The sequence below is a fragment of the Stenella coeruleoalba genome (genome assembly GCF_951394435.1).
Source record: "Stenella coeruleoalba genome assembly, chromosome: 17".
NCBI lineage: Eukaryota > Metazoa > Chordata > Mammalia > Artiodactyla > Delphinidae > Stenella > Stenella coeruleoalba.
Window position 1 is genome coordinate 75,489,007 of NC_137163.1, and position 15,783 is coordinate 75,504,789.

The 15,783-nt window shown below is 38.6% G+C and overlaps 1 protein-coding gene across 1 annotated transcript in view; it reads left to right on the forward strand.

The window, feature by feature from the left end:
* Window positions 1–15,783, forward strand: part of BPNT2 (3'(2'), 5'-bisphosphate nucleotidase 2) — a 31,958-nt gene that overhangs the window by 7,970 nt on the left and 8,205 nt on the right. Inside the window, exons 2-3 of the mRNA XM_079901556.1 lie at window positions 5,369–5,531; window positions 6,613–6,708. Coding sequence (XP_079757682.1) covers window positions 5,369–5,531; window positions 6,613–6,708 — 259 coding nt within the window. The remainder of the gene's footprint in view (window positions 1–5,368; window positions 5,532–6,612; window positions 6,709–15,783) is intronic.

Consider the following 15,783-nt stretch of genomic DNA (forward strand, 5'->3'; position numbering starts at 1 on the left):
CCAAAAATAGATGCATCGAAGAGGGTAAAAGGAACATTTTCAGTTTTCTTACGTTGCCCCTCTGTCAAGGTAACACAGCTCAGTGCCAGGAGAGAGAGAGACCCCTTCAGCCTGTGATTTCACCCACAGGAGTGTGTGAGTGAGTGCCTGGCTTTTCTAGCCATGCAAGACACTGGCCAAAAGGCCTACTTTTTTTTCACCTCACCTAGATTACTGAGGTGATCTGCAAGTCTGAGGGGTTGGGAGAAACTGTGGGAGCACCTAAGTCAGGACGCAACTCATCAAACGGATGCTACTAACCTCTTTGCAAATGCCGTCAGGAAGCCTGCCCATGAGCCACTGGGGACTCCTTACCTGCAAACCCCCCCAAATGGCCTGTGAACACCCCCAACAATACATGCCTCACCTACACCACCCACCCGCTTTGGCCTGATTTTGGCACATGCTTCCACAGACCATGAGATTAAGCCTTTGCAGATGGCTAGTGAACAAATGCAGAAAGTCACCATGACTCTGGGATGGGGAAAAGGCTCACAGACTTGAGCATTTCAGGACACCACCCTAGAGAAAACAAATGAGAAGCTCTCGGCACTTGGCCTGGCTATAGGGGATTGAGATAAAGCAAACTATAACAAGGGATGAAGAAGGTCAATCTGTAATGATAAAAGGGTCATTTCATTAGGAGGATATAACAGTTGTAAATACCTGTGCACACAACATCGGAGCATCTGAATATATTAAGAAAATATAGATCTGAAGCTAGAAAGAGAGCAATGCACAATAGTAGGGACTTCAGTACCCCACTTTCAGTTACAGATCATCCAGACAGATCATCAAGAAAGAAATAATAGACTTGCGCCATAGATTGAATGGACCTATCATACATATACAGAACATTTCAGCAGCAGCAGAATCATACACGTTCTTCTCAAACTCACATAGGATATTCTCCAGGATAGATCACATATTAGGCCAGAAAACAAGTCTTAACAAATTGAAGAATATTGAAATCATATCAAGCATCTTTTGTGACCACAATGATGTAAAACTAGAAGTCAGTAACAGAAGGAAAGCTGGAAAATTTACGAATATGTGAAAACTAAACAACACTCAGAAAAAGTCAAAAGGGGAATGAAAAAAAATATCTTGAAGTAAACAAAAATGGAAGCACAACATACCAAAGCTTATGGGATGCAGCAAAAGCAGTTCCAAGGGGGAAATTTATACAAAAAAAGAAAAAAGCCTACATTAAGAAAAAAGAAAAATCTCAAATAACCTAACTCACACCTCAAGGAACTAGGAAAAGAAGAACAAACTAAGCCCAAAATTAGCAGCAGGAAGGAAATAATAAAGATCAGAGCAGAAATAAGAGACTAGAAAAGCAATAGAAAATATGAACCGAGATCTGGTTTTTTGAAAAGGTAAAATTGACAAACCTTTAGCAAGACTTAGATAAGAGAATACTCAAATACATAAAATCAGTAATGAAAGCATAGACATTACACCTGATACTGCAAAATACAAAGGATCATAACAGACTACTATGAACAGTTATATGCCAACAAATTGGATAACCTAGAAGAAATGGATGAATACCTTAAAACAAAAACCTACCAAGACTGAACTAGGAAAAAATAGAATATCTGAACAGATCTGTAATTAGTAAGATTAAATCATTAGTAAAAAGTCTCCCAACAAAGAAAATCCAAGGACCAGATGACTTCTTCAGTGAATTCAACCAAACATTTAATGAAGAATTAATTCCAGTCCTTCCCAAATTCTTCCAAAAAATTGAAGAAGTAGCAACACTCCCAGCATTACCCTGATACCAAAGTCATACAAAGACACTACAAGAAAAGAGCATTACAGGCCAACATCCCTGATGAATATACATGTAAAAATTCTCAACAAAATACTAGCAAACTGAATTCAACAGCACATTTGAAGGATTAAACAGCATGATCAAGTAGAATTTACCCCTGGGATATAAGGACAGTTTAACATATGCAAATCAATCAAGGTGATATACCACTTGAACAGAATGAAAGATAAAAATCGTATGATTCAACATACTTCCATGATAAAAACTCTCAACAAATTAAGTATAGGAGGACTATACCTCAACATAATAAAGGCCATATATGACAGGACCACAGCTAATGTACTCAGTGGTGAAAAGCTTTTAGTTTTCCCTCTAAGATCAGAAACAAGACAAAGATGCTCACTTTTACGACATCCATTCAACATAGTACTGCAAGTCCTGGCCAGAGCAATTAGGTAAGTAAAACAAATAAAATGCATCCAAATCAGAAAGGAAGAAGTAAAATTGTCTCTGCAGATGAGCCAATCTAACATATAGAACACCCTTAAGACTCCACCAAAATACTTTTGAAGTAATAAACAAATTCAGTAAAGTTGTAGGATACAAAATCAACATGCAAAAATCAGTTATATTTCTGTACACTAACAACAGTGAACTATCTGAAAGAGAAATTAAGAAAACAATCCCGTTTACAATAACATCAAAAACAATAAAATATGAATAAATTTAACCAAGGCAGTGAAAGACCTGTATACTGAAAACTGAAAGACATTGATGAAAGAAATTGAAGAAGATACAAATAAATGGAAAGAGATTGCTTGTTCTTGGATTGGGAAAATTAATATTGTTAAAATATCTGTACTCCCCAAAGCAGTCTTCAGATTCAGTGCAATCCTTATCAAAATTCCAATGGCATTTTTCAGAGAACTAGAACAAACAATCCTAAAATTCATACGGAACCACAAAAGACCTGAGTAGGCAAGCAAGAACAAAGCTGGAGGCATCACACTTTCTGATTTCAAATTATATTACAAAGCTATAGTAATCAAAACAATATGATAGTGGCATAAAACATACACATAGACCAATGGAATTTAATATAGAGTTCAGAAATAATCCAGTGCATATACGTCCAGCTAATCTTTGACAAGGTGCCAAGAACACACCATGGGGAAAAGATAGACTCTTCAATAAATGGTGCTGGGAATGCTGGTTATCCATATGCAAAAGAATGAAACTGAACCTTTATCTTACACCACGCAACAAAAATTAACTCAAAATACACTGAGGATTTAAGTGTGACACCTAAAACCTAAAATTCCTTAGCATGGTCTTAGCAATGATTTTTTTTGGAAAAGGCACCAAAAAGCATGGAAAACAAAAGCAAAGATAAACAAGTGGGACAACATCAAACTAAAAAGCTTTTTGCACAGGAAAGGAGACAGTCAAGTAAATGAAAAGGCAACCTATGGAATGGCAGAAAGTATTTGCAAACCATATATATGATAAGGGGTTAATGTCTAAAACATGTAAGGAAGTCACTCAGCTCAGTAGCAAAAAATAAATAATTCAATTAAAAAATGGGCAAAGGACCCAAATAGACATTTTGCCGAAGAAGACATGTAATTAGCCATCTGATACATGAAAAGGTGCTCAACGTCACTAATCATTAGGAAAATACAAATCAAAACCACAATGAGACATGAATTCACACCTGTTAGGATTGCTTTTATCAAATAGACAAGAGATAAGTGTTGGCAAGGATGTGGAGAAAAGGGAGCTCTTACCTTTCGTACTGTTGGTGGGAATGTAAATTGGTACAGCCATTATGGAAAACAGTGTGGAGGTTCTTCAAAAAAAATTTAAAATAGAACTGCTATATGATCCAGCAGTCTCATTTCTGGATATATATCTGAATGAAATGAAATCAGTATCTGGAGGAAATACCTGTACTCGCAAGTGCATTGTAACAATATTCGTCATAGTTAAGATATGGAAACAACGGATAGATACGTGTCCATCTATGCATGAATGAATAAAGAAAATGTGATGCACACACACACCTAAAGTGGAATACTATTCAACTTTCAAAAAGAAGGACGTCTTGCCATTTGGGACAACATAGATGAACCTGAAGGGAACTCTGCTAAGTGAAATAAACCAGACAGAGAAAGTAAAATATTGTATCACATTTATATGTAACCGCAATGAGAAGCGCACGCACCGCAGTGAAGAGTAGCCCCTGCTCGCCACAACTAGAGAAAGCCCGTGCACAGCAATGAAGACCCAACGCAGCCAAATTTAAATAAATAAATAAATTTATTTTTTAATAAAGCAACTTTCGGGCTTCCCTGGTGGTGCAGTGGTTGAGAGTCCTGCCTGCCGATGCAGGGGACACGGGTTCATGCCCCGGTCCGGGAAGTTTCCACATGCCGCGGAGCAGCTAGGCCCGTGAGCTATGGCCGCTGAGCCTGCGCATCCAGAGCCTGTGCTCCGCAACGGGAGAGGCCACGGCAGTCAGAGGCCCGCGTACCGCAAAAAAAAAAAAAAAAAAAAGCAACTTTCAATTATAACTAAGATGAATAAGTTCTGAGGATCTAATGTGCAGCAAGGTGACTGTGGTTTATATTACTGAATTATATACATGAAATTTGCTTCAAGAGTAGATCTTAAGTGTTTTCACCACAAAAGAAAAAAGTGAATACATGATGTGGTAGATACGTCAATTTACTTAATTGTGGTACTTACTCCACAATGTATGTGTATATCACCTCATCATGTTGTACACTTTAAATACATTCAGCTTTGTCAATTATACCTCAGTGAAGCTGGGGGAAAAAGCCAAAATATGTCAAGGAAAGTCACCCCACCATGATATTTATATATGTATATATATATATATATATATACACACACATACATATATATATATCTCATATATGTATCATGATATATCATATATATATTTTTTTCCTTTTCCCCAAAATGGATTGTTCTGTTTCCAAGAAGGGGTTAAAAAAAGTGTAGGGATTTTGATTGAAGTTGCTTTAAATCTGCAGTTTACAGATGGGAGAATTGACATCTTTATCATTGTTTTTAAGTCATATTGTTTTTAAGGCATAATTTTAAGTCTATTGTCACTTTTCTCTTTCTGACTCTTATAGTTACTTGTGTTCAGTGTTCCATAATATTGTCAGTCCATTTTCACATGTTTAGATCTGTTATTTTTCCTAAATATTATCAAGTTTTAAATAGCTTGTTTCCTTGATGTTTAGTTTCTTTTTATATTTCTCTATGTTTAGATTCTCTGTCCTGCTTACACAACAAGCTAATTTCGAATATTAGATTGGAAAGCACTGGAAGACAATGTCGCTGGAATTTCTTACATATTTTCATTTTTCATTGGCATTCCTTGAAATAAAAATATTTATCTACTTTCAATTTATGGGATTTTGTCTGAATTGTTTTTCTCTATTCTGTTTTTTCCAGGTAGTGATTTTTTTCTAACTTTAAAACTTTTCTAACTGTCAATTCTTTTTAATGCAGATAAATACTGAGGAACACGTGGACGCAGCTGATCAGGAGGTTATCTTATGGGATCGTAAGATTCCTGAGGACATCCTAACGGAAATAGCCACTCCTCAGGAAGTGCCAGCGGAGAGTGTTACTGTCTGGATTGACCCACTTGATGCTACACAGGAATATACGGGTAATTTTAAATTAAAGTTGATCTCAGACTTCATGTTGCCATTATGTATCGGAGAACCAGAACAAGGGCAGGTGGTGTATTCCTGGTGGTAAGTACTTTACCAGCCTGACACAACTTTTCCAATTAGATTTTAAGATGGAGAGCTGGATTAAAGCACTGTGGTGTGCATCTTCTGGAGTGGATCAATTATTCTCAACCTTTTTTTTCCCTCAGATCACTGTATTACGGCATCCTCCTCTCACTGTGTCACTGATTCTTTAGTGAAGGGAAGTTTCTAGCAGTCACAGCAACAAAATAGTTCCTATCGGACCCCAGTTTATTGAAGTGTTGATTTACATATTGATTTACTTATTGAGGTGCTCGTTATTGAGGTATTTATTTATATAGCCAGAATACAATATTCACTTGTGATTTTTGGAATTTAGGTTTTATTCCATATGCATCTGTTCTTGGAATTCAAGATAGTAAATCCTAGGCACCCAGGGAGCAAGTAAACAGCAAAACAGAATTACTTCTCCCACCTCCTATTGCTGTTCTTTTCACCTAGTCCTAGCTCCTGTTTCACTTCTGTGGATCTTCTCTCAGTCCCTATTTCTTACACAGAGATATATAATGTTCTGTGTTTGCTTTGTTCTCCTGGTGCGTAAAAGTTGATTGCTTGTATATCTGTTCTTCTAAACGGTACGTTCTCTGAATCTGGAGGCTTCTGCTTTTTCACCTTCGCAGTCTAGCGCTTAAGTACGGAACTTGGCCCAAAACAGACACTCAGTAGAGAACTATTTGGAGAACAGGGAGAAGACACTAGGTGTGTATATCTGATAGTAACTGAAACTATAAAACAATATTTTGCAGAAATAGTAGAAATATGGAATATTGAGGGGTTTGTTTGTAAAGAGTTTTTCCTAGAGTGCAATTGATTTGATGATATAATAATGATGATATTTAGTGAGCACATCCCTTGCACAGGGACTATTCTAAATGCTTTTTAAAATTCTAAATGCTTTAAAAATTGAATTTTTAAATTCAATCCTAAAATTATTTTAATAATAATTTTTATTATTGGATTTTTTTTTTCTTGTAGAGGATCTTCGAAAGTATGTTACTACTATGGTGTGTGTGGCTGTAAATGGTAAACCTGTGCTAGGAGTAATACACAAGCCATTTTCTGAATATACAGGTAAGAAATATGCTAGCGCTTCCAAGAGTTAACGTTATTAAACCATTTGTCTGTAGTATTTACTGTCCTGTTGGAATCTCAGCTGTGGCTCAGTAATCGTTCAAGTCAGTCCCCTACCCTACCTCACCCCCTCCCTGGATACAGTGAGGATTTTATTGTTGGTACTAATAATATATGACAAAGCAGAGCTTTCTAAACCTTGTTCAGAGAACAGAAACTGTGTTAAATGAAGATGAACGATTCTTAGTGTGTCGGGGAATACAACTGGGCATGGACTCCCCAGCAGCTGAGCTCCTCTCTGCTTCTATCATGCTGTTGCTGGGGATAAGGTCCAGGGCTCTTACACATTGGATTCTGTGTACATTCTGAGATCCACGTGAAGTGGACTTAGCCCAACCTGTTGTCATATCAGGAAATGAGCTTCATATTGCGGTGGTTAAGGGCAGTGCCAGTCTCAGCATTACAGTTGGGTCGTATCACTGTGAAAGTCTTAATAATCAGGCCAATCCCTCTGTAGGTCTGGACGCCCTTCCGAGCTCCTTTAGACCCTTGCTTCCCCACTTTCTTGATGTAGTAATGTTTGTTAGCTTCCTGCAGGTGACAGGTCAGATCCATGACAGTCGTGTTGGGAGGGGGAATATGGAAGGCCATGCCAAAGAGCTTGCCATTCAGCTCAGGAATGACCTTGCCCAAAGCCTTGTCAGAGCTAATGAATCCTGGGATGACATTTTGGGATCTTTGCCAGAGAGGCTAGTCATGGTCTTCCAGATATCAGTGATGGTGTGCACTCTGGGTTACAAGTCCACGATGACACCATGAATTTTCAGGGTGGTGAAGTGGAGGGAAACAATTAGTGGTATAAGCAGTATTGCTGACAGTCTGAAGGGAATCCTCATACTTTTAATTGGTAACTCCCGTCAAAAACTTGAGGCTAGGATTATGGCCCTTTTGACTCCAGTGTTCTCTAAGATGATGAAGTTCTTTTTTTTTTTTTTGCGGTACACGGGCCTCTCACTGTTGTGGCCTCTCCCGTTGCGGAGCACAGGCTCCGGACACGCAGGCTCAGTGGCCATGGCTCACGGGCCCAGCTGCTCCACAGCATGTGGGATCTTCCCGGACCAGGGCACGAACCCATGTCCCCTGCATCGGCAGGCGGACTCTCAACCACTGCGCCACCAGGGAAGCCCGATGATGAAGTTCTTGATGGGGACAGTATCTACTTTGCCAGTATTGAAAGCAGCCCTGATGACCAGTTATAGTAGGCTGAATAATGTCTCCTTCAAATTCACATCTATCCCTGTATTAGTTTTCTAGAGCTGCCATAAACAGTGTGTCTTTAAACAGCAGATATATAGTCTGTCACAGGTTTGGAGGCTAGAAGTCCAAAATCAAGGTGTGGGCAGAGCCATGCTCTCTGAAACCTACAGGGAAAAATCCTTCCATATCTTTCTCTTAGCTTCTGGTAGTTTGCTAGCAATCCCCGGGGTTTCTTGGTATAAATCCAGTCTCTGCCTCTGTCATCGGTGTGTGTTGTGTCTCCCTGCGTGTCTGTGTCTGTGTGTCTTTTCTTATAAAGACACAGTCATGGTAGATTAAGAGCCTACCCTACTCCAGCATGACTTCATCTTAACTAATTACATCTGCTAGTAACTTATGATCCTGTTTTCAAATAGAGGCAGGTTCTGATGTGCTGGGGGTCAGGACTTCAGCATATCTTTCGGGGGAAAACAGTTCAACTCATAACAACCCAGAACTTCAGAATGTGACCTTTCTTGGAAATAAGGTCCTGGCAGATGTAATTAAGGTAGATATCAGCATGAGCTCATCCTGCATTAGGGTGGGCCCTTAAGCCAATGCGAGCATCCTTAGAAGAAACAGAGAGCACGCAGACATACCAGGGGTAAGACGATGTGTTAGGAGGCAGGGCCTGGAGTGATGCGTGCAAGCCGGGGGACACCAAAGACTGCTGGCAGCCACAAGAAGCTAGGAGAGAGGCGCAGAACAGACTCTCCCTTCGAGCTTCCAGAAGGAACAAACCCTGCCACCTTCGGGATTTTGGACTTGCTGGCCTCCAGACTGTGAGAAAATAAATTTCTCTCATTGTAAGCCACCAAGTTTGTGGTAATGTGTTATGGCAGCCCTAGGAAACTAACACAGTGGGCATCCGTATAGTTTTATCGTTTACTCCAGCCTCATCCATCGTGTCTCGTTGGTGTGGCTGACACTGCATAAAAATGCTGTCTGTCAAGTGGAGAGAAATAGAGACAAAGTTAATTTTTTATTACTCTAGATTATTTGCTTTGCACAATAACCTTGTACTCGAATTCTAGCTGCTCTGAGATAGGCTAAACATATATGTGAGGATTGGCTCTGCATTTCAAAACGAAATCTGCTTTGTGTATCTGACCTTTTAACTCCTTTTCATAATTCAGGTCGTTTTTTTCAGTTGACAGTTTGATGAGCTACAGCAGCTTCATGCCATCACTGTGGTAGCGCCTTAAGATTAATTACATAATTGCTTAATGGTTTATGGATTGCCTTCACATATTTCATTTCATCCTTACCAAGTTAGTTATTATACAGGTTAGACTTCTAGCTGAAGCTGTGTAATAATCTGCACCAAAATACAGGAGATTGAACAAAACAGTTTATTTCTCTCTTCTCCAGCAGCCTGTATGTCAGCAGACCATGGCAGCTCCCTGGTACCAAATTCTCACACAAATTCTCTTGCTGTTTTGCTGTACTAAAGTTAGTTGCCCTCATCTGCATGACTGAGGATGGCTTACTGCTTCATCCACTTTGCAGCAGTGGAGAGGGCTAGAAGGCAGACGCGGAAGATGTTTCCCACTAAGGGTTGGACCTGTAAGTTGTACACATCACTTCAGCTCACATCCATTGACCAAAACATAGCTGGAATCCAGCCACAAGGGAGGTGAAGAAATGTAGTCTTTATTTTCAGTGGCTATCCAAGCTGAAATTCAGGGGCTCTGTCCCTCAGGGAACACAGGGAGAGTGGATATTGGCGTGTAATGTAGCAGTACTGCTACACTTTGTCCAGCTCCTGAGGGAGGGACACGGTTACTACTAGCATCGCACTTACAGGTGAGAAAATGAGACTCAGAAATTTGATATGTTCCTCAAGATCATCCAGCTAAAGCAGAGGAGTCCACCCCAGGAATTCCATGCAAATGGTGTATCACACCGCTTTCGGAATAATAACTCCATGAGTCCTCACGTGTGTGGTGTTTACAAGTTTATGTTCTCGCATTTGAACCTTTCGATAACTCTGGGGGACAAAGAAAAATGTTGTCTTTCTTGTAGATGAGAAAAGGACCTTAGGCAGCTCTCATCGAGAAAACCATACAGTAAAATGTTACTGTAAGAGCCATCCACTCCTTATTAGTATCTTACATTTGTTTAGTATTTTCACAGTTAGTGAAGTGTATTGACATAAATTCATTTCAGTCTCAAAGTAACTCTGGAAAGAATATAAAATAGGAAGTAGGTGACTTTCTTTTAATAAAAAAGAGAAAACAGGCACATAAAGGTTGTGTACAGGGCTTAAGTCTTTGAGATCCTCTCATTCTTCTGACAGCGTCCCTCATGCCTGTTTCTGTCAGTTAGGACTGCCTTTAGCTGCGTATAAAATAAATCGTCTTTGCAGTGGTTAGACAAGTAAGGGCTTTATTTTTCTCACCTAATTAAGACGGCCCAGGGTAGGAGTGATTCGGTGGCTTCTGATCCTCTTAAATGCCTGACTCCTCTTTCTGCTCTTTCTTCTTAGAAGGTGGCATTTTGTTTGCTTGCTCACAAAAATGGGCGATTCCGGTTACCATGGCTCTATTCTAGGCAGGAAGAAAGGGCAAAGAAGAGGGACAAAAGATCTATCTTAGATATTCTATTTGGAAAGACTGACTTTGAAGCCCTCCGCTTCATCTCATTGGCCAAATGTCACGTGGCGTGCTTAGCTGCCAACAGAGCCTGCTGCCCAAAGAGAATTAGAAGTGGGATAGAGAAAATGCAGAGAAAGTTGATATCAGAGAGGCCGATAGGTCCTGGGCTCCACATCTGTTCGTGTTAGGAGGGAGAATGGCGATAATAAAACCTCCATTTTTAAAAACCTTTATTCCATCAGAATATGCGATATACCCCCTCATAGGCTTAGGAACATAAGGTGCTTCTAGTCAGCAAACATTCCAAAAGAATCAATACGCCCTTAATTAGGTGTGGGTTGACCTTCCATTCCTGGATCGAAGGTTTGTTTGGCTTGTGCCCTCTTTGGGACTATTGTTTTCACATCCAGACTGTATATTGATGTTGGCAGAGTACAAACTGTCAAGTATTGTGTATTTACCAGAATTTAGCTACACTTGACCATAATGGGAGCTAGATATTATTGTTGCTGGCAACAGTTAGAACAAAGCTGATCAAAATTCTTCTCAGACTTAATTAGAATTAATTCACTGAGTGAAATACTTAAAGCAAGAGATACTAGAATAGTACGTATTTTAATGAAGTAATATCAAGTAGGTGTAGTGTATCCACTCAGTGGAAATTTGTAGCTATAAAAATAAGTGATAATGTCTGAAGTATGTGTAGAAAAGTACCAACCACTTTCTATTTCCTACTGAACTTTTTGTTAGCATGTCTTATAGACTAAACATATTCTGTTGGCTGCTGTTTTAGCTTATCACTGCTGCCTTATCATCAACATCAATCGCTTATATTTATTTAAGCACCTACTGTATTTTTTTAAAGGGCTTGAAATAATTTTGTCCATATAAATGTTATGACTGAATGTCTTGAGTTTATGTGATCTGAAATATATATTTTTAATATTAAATTAGTAATTCTTATCTAAAATTACTCTTGTACTATCTACTGAGATATAGTCTTATTCTCTTACACAATACTGACCTCTAGAGATACAGCATTGTAAATTCACTTCTTAATAAAACTTTTTGATCATCTCTAAAAAGAATTTAGAGGATTTTTTTGCTTCTCATTTCTTATTTTACTTTTATTACGAATAATTCAAAAACCCAATTATAATGAATTTTCATGTACTCCATCCAGATTTAACAGTTGATAACATTTTTATATATTTGCTTTTATTCATTTATTTATTTATTTGCCTATGTACTTTAGAGAAAATTACAAGGATCATGACATTTTACCCCTATATATTTCAATATGCATGTCTAAAAAGAACATGTTTCTAAACAAGAACAGTACTATTAATATAATAATAAAATTAAGAAATATTCCATAATTGACCCAGTAGTCACATTTCCCCCAGCTGTTCCTAAATTGGATTTTACAACCTGTTACATCAGACCAAAATCCAGTCAAGGACAAGCATTTCTTTTGGTTGTTAGGTTGCTATGTTAAATTCTTCTAATCTAGATCCTAGAACAGCCCCCAGTCCCCTGTATCTCCAGACATTGACTTGTTGAGATCAGGCCCCTTGTCATAGAATGTCCTGCCTTTTGGATTCTTCTCATTATTTTCCCAGGCTGTTGTTTAACTTGTTTATTTTTCATCTTCTTTTTCTTATAAAGTGTAACAGATCTGGAGGCTTGATTGGATTAAGGTTAAATATTTTTCTCAAGAACACATTTTAGGTACTCTTCATGTACTTCCTACTGCATCACATAATGTTACATATGTGTCATCTCACTATTAATGATGTTAATAAGATGGTTAAGGTGTCATGACCAGACTTCTCAGTTATAAAATTATGGTGATTCTCTTGGTATCAGCAGGTAATCTAGAGAGAGATTTTGGCATCATTTGAAATCAGGATTCCATTAAACCTTCCATATAATAGTTTTAAGATCTATTTAAGATGTAAAATGGGATTTTCAATTCTGTTGTTTTTTTCTACGTATGTCAGCTGAAGTTCTGTAGAGAAAGTTCTCCATCAACTTGGGGTTATTTATTTACTGTAAAACATGGTTTCTACTCAAAGACACTGTACTCTTTTCCTTTACCAATTTTTCAAGTTAGGGTTAGGGTAAAAACCACCTCCCGTGCAAACAGATGTTATTCTGGGGCAAGAGTAGGCATTCTCTCTCTCTCTTTAATATCCGTATCTCCTGGATTTTTATATATTCAATGTGACTCAAACTACAGTTATTATTTTTTAAGTTTAATTTGTTCTTCTGTTGTTGCATTTTTTAGTAACACTTTAATATATACTTTTCTCTTTAAATAACCACTATATAGTCATCTTCTTCAGGTATTACCTATTGGTTCTTTCCTAGCAGCAGCAATTAAATTAGCTTAGTTTAGCCTTCTTGACCAACTATCCCCATGTTAGTCAATCATATTTTTTTGATGTTTATCTTTCTACTCCACTATTCAAATCTTCAGATTTAAATGGTGTCCTTCAACTCTCAGTAATCAACTATGAGGTAACATTTCTACACCTTTTTCCTATCTTTGTCTTTCTCTTAAATCCACAGTTACACTTATTCAGTGCTTACCAGCAGTACTTCCGCTGAGAGTTCCTCAGTCATCCTTTGGTTGGATAAAGCCTGTCCTCTAATAGATTACTTTAGAAGAGCTAGCTCATGAATGCCAAATTACCTGAGTTCTTACATGGGAAAAGCTTTTTCTATAGCGTTGACACTTGGAAAGACCACTTGGCTAGTTATAAAATATATGTATTTTAAAACTGTATTTGTTTCCTAGGGAAGTTATAACAAATTACCACAGACTGGGTGGCTTAAAACAATAGAACTATATTCTCACATTTCTGGAGGCCAGAAGTCTGATCTCAAGTGGTTGACAGTGTCACACTCAAGAGAAGACTCCTTCCTTGCCTCTTCCAGCTTCTGGTGGCTCCAGGCATTCCTTGGTCTGCCTTGGTTTGTAGACACTTCCCTCCAATTCATGTCTCCTTCTTCACATTCTCTTTGTCTCTGTATTTCTGCATTTCCTCTTCTTATAAGGATACCAGTCATTAAATTTAGGGTCCACTCTAATCCATTATGACCTCAGCTTTACATCTGCAAAGACCCTATTTCCAAATGAGGTCACATTCTGACAGCTCAGGGTAGACCTGAACTTTGGTAGGACGTTATTCAACCCACTATACACTGTTTTTTCTTGGTTAAATGGTATAAACTCTTGAACTGGTGTGACATCTGTGTAGGCATGTGTTGAATCTTGACAAAAAGGCTTATAACCTGATTTTCTATTCTTTGTAAGTAGCTTGGTCTTTTTGCCTGGAATGCCAAAGAACATTATCTTTAGAGTCTCATAAAAGAACTATGACTTATCTCAGATTCAGAGTTGGCATTCTGGCATTCATGAGACATTCCATATTATGTCTCAATGTGGACATTTAGGTTCTCTTTATTTCAAGGACATTTTCTTGAGTCATAATTTTAAAGATTAGTTCTGTTTCATCTTGTTTTTCTGTTTCATGGACTCCTAATGTATGTATGCTGACTCTTCTTTCATTGGCTTCCATATGGATCACTTTTACTCTGGTCCCTTTTATGTGTTTACTTGTCTCATTTATTTTTTGTTTTTCTTATTGCTTTCTATGCTTTTGGGCATTTCTGTTGTCCCTTGTGTATCCTGTGATTTAGTACTAAGCCTTTAATGATTTTGTCCTTTTGTTTGTTTGTTTGTTTTTGCGGTACGAGGGCCTCTCACTGTCGTGGCCTCTCCCGTTGCGGAGCACAGGCTCCGGACGCGCAGGCCCAGCGGCCATGGCTCACGGGCCCAGCCGCTCCGTGGCACGTGGGATCCTCCCAGACTGGGGCACGAACCCATGTCCCCTGCATTGGCAGGCAGACTCTCAACCACTGCGCCACCAGGGAAGCCCTGTCCTTTTTTTTTTTCTTCAGTTTATTTCCTGTTTTATATGAGTTCCCATTTCATATCTTCCTATTGTTTATTTACCTCTTCTGATTTGTTCTTTTTTATTTGTTCCATAGCATTCTTTTTATTTTTTTGTTGCTTGTTTATTTTTAACTGTGTTGCAATGTTGCATTATAGTCTTAACTCTGCTTTGTAGAAATTTTCAAGTAGCCTGAAATGTTTTAGTCGTCATTCCTTATGTTTTTTTCTTTTTCAATAGACATTGCAGTTCTATATTTCTTATTTCTATTTGATCCAGTTTCTGTGGAATTGGGGGAGGGGTGGTAGCAGGACAGAGGTTTGGGTAATTCTTGATTTACGAGCTTTCTTTAATGTTAGTGTGAGGAAGGCATTGTCTTTATTAGTAGGCCTCTTTTTTTGTTGTTTTCACATTTTTTCTTTCTTGTTTGACCCTTTCTTGTTTCAATAGGGCCCTTACCTTCAACCCCGTCCTTCTTTTTAGTCCTCTTTGCCGTCTTCCAAATTGGCTCTCTTAGAGAAACGTCCTAACAGATGTTGTTCTTCATCCAGTATGCTCTTGAGACTTCACCCTTGTTTCCGTGTCTTCTCCGAGCCTCCTTTACCCACTGCTTTGTTGCCAAGTCTCAGGCCTCCTTTCAGTAGTGCTCATTTTAGATGGGACCTTTCCTTCTGGGGAGGGATTCTGGCTATTGCTGTCTGAGTTTGCCACCACTTCCATGAAGCTCCTGCCATATTCCCTATACAGGGTCAGCTGCGGTACTTACTCTGCTGATCTTTGGTATTTACTCCCCTTCTTTCTGATAAATCTGTGTTTATAGCTATCCTCTGTCTCCTACTTATTCTTTAGGTATTAGTTAACTCTGTTTTTGTTCTCTTTGTTGCTGTGTGTGGTTTTGGAAAGACGTGGGAGAAGAATCTGAGAGACTGCTGTCAGCTTGGGGAACTCAGAGACCTAGACTCTGTTCATTTTTAAAATTTTTTTCTGCAGCCAGGAGTAAGTGGTAACGTAGCTGCCTACATTGCTAGCTGTGGTGGACTATATTTTATCTCACAGTGAGTGACTACTAGAATAGTAATCTCATTGAGATATTTATGAGGAAGTTTGTTTTCTTGTATAGTTTGGTAGTCAGTAAAGAAAACTTCAAAACCAAGAAGAACATTTCAAGCCATCTCTGCAATCTCCTCACCTTAAAAATTTCTGGTCTACTTTGAAATCTA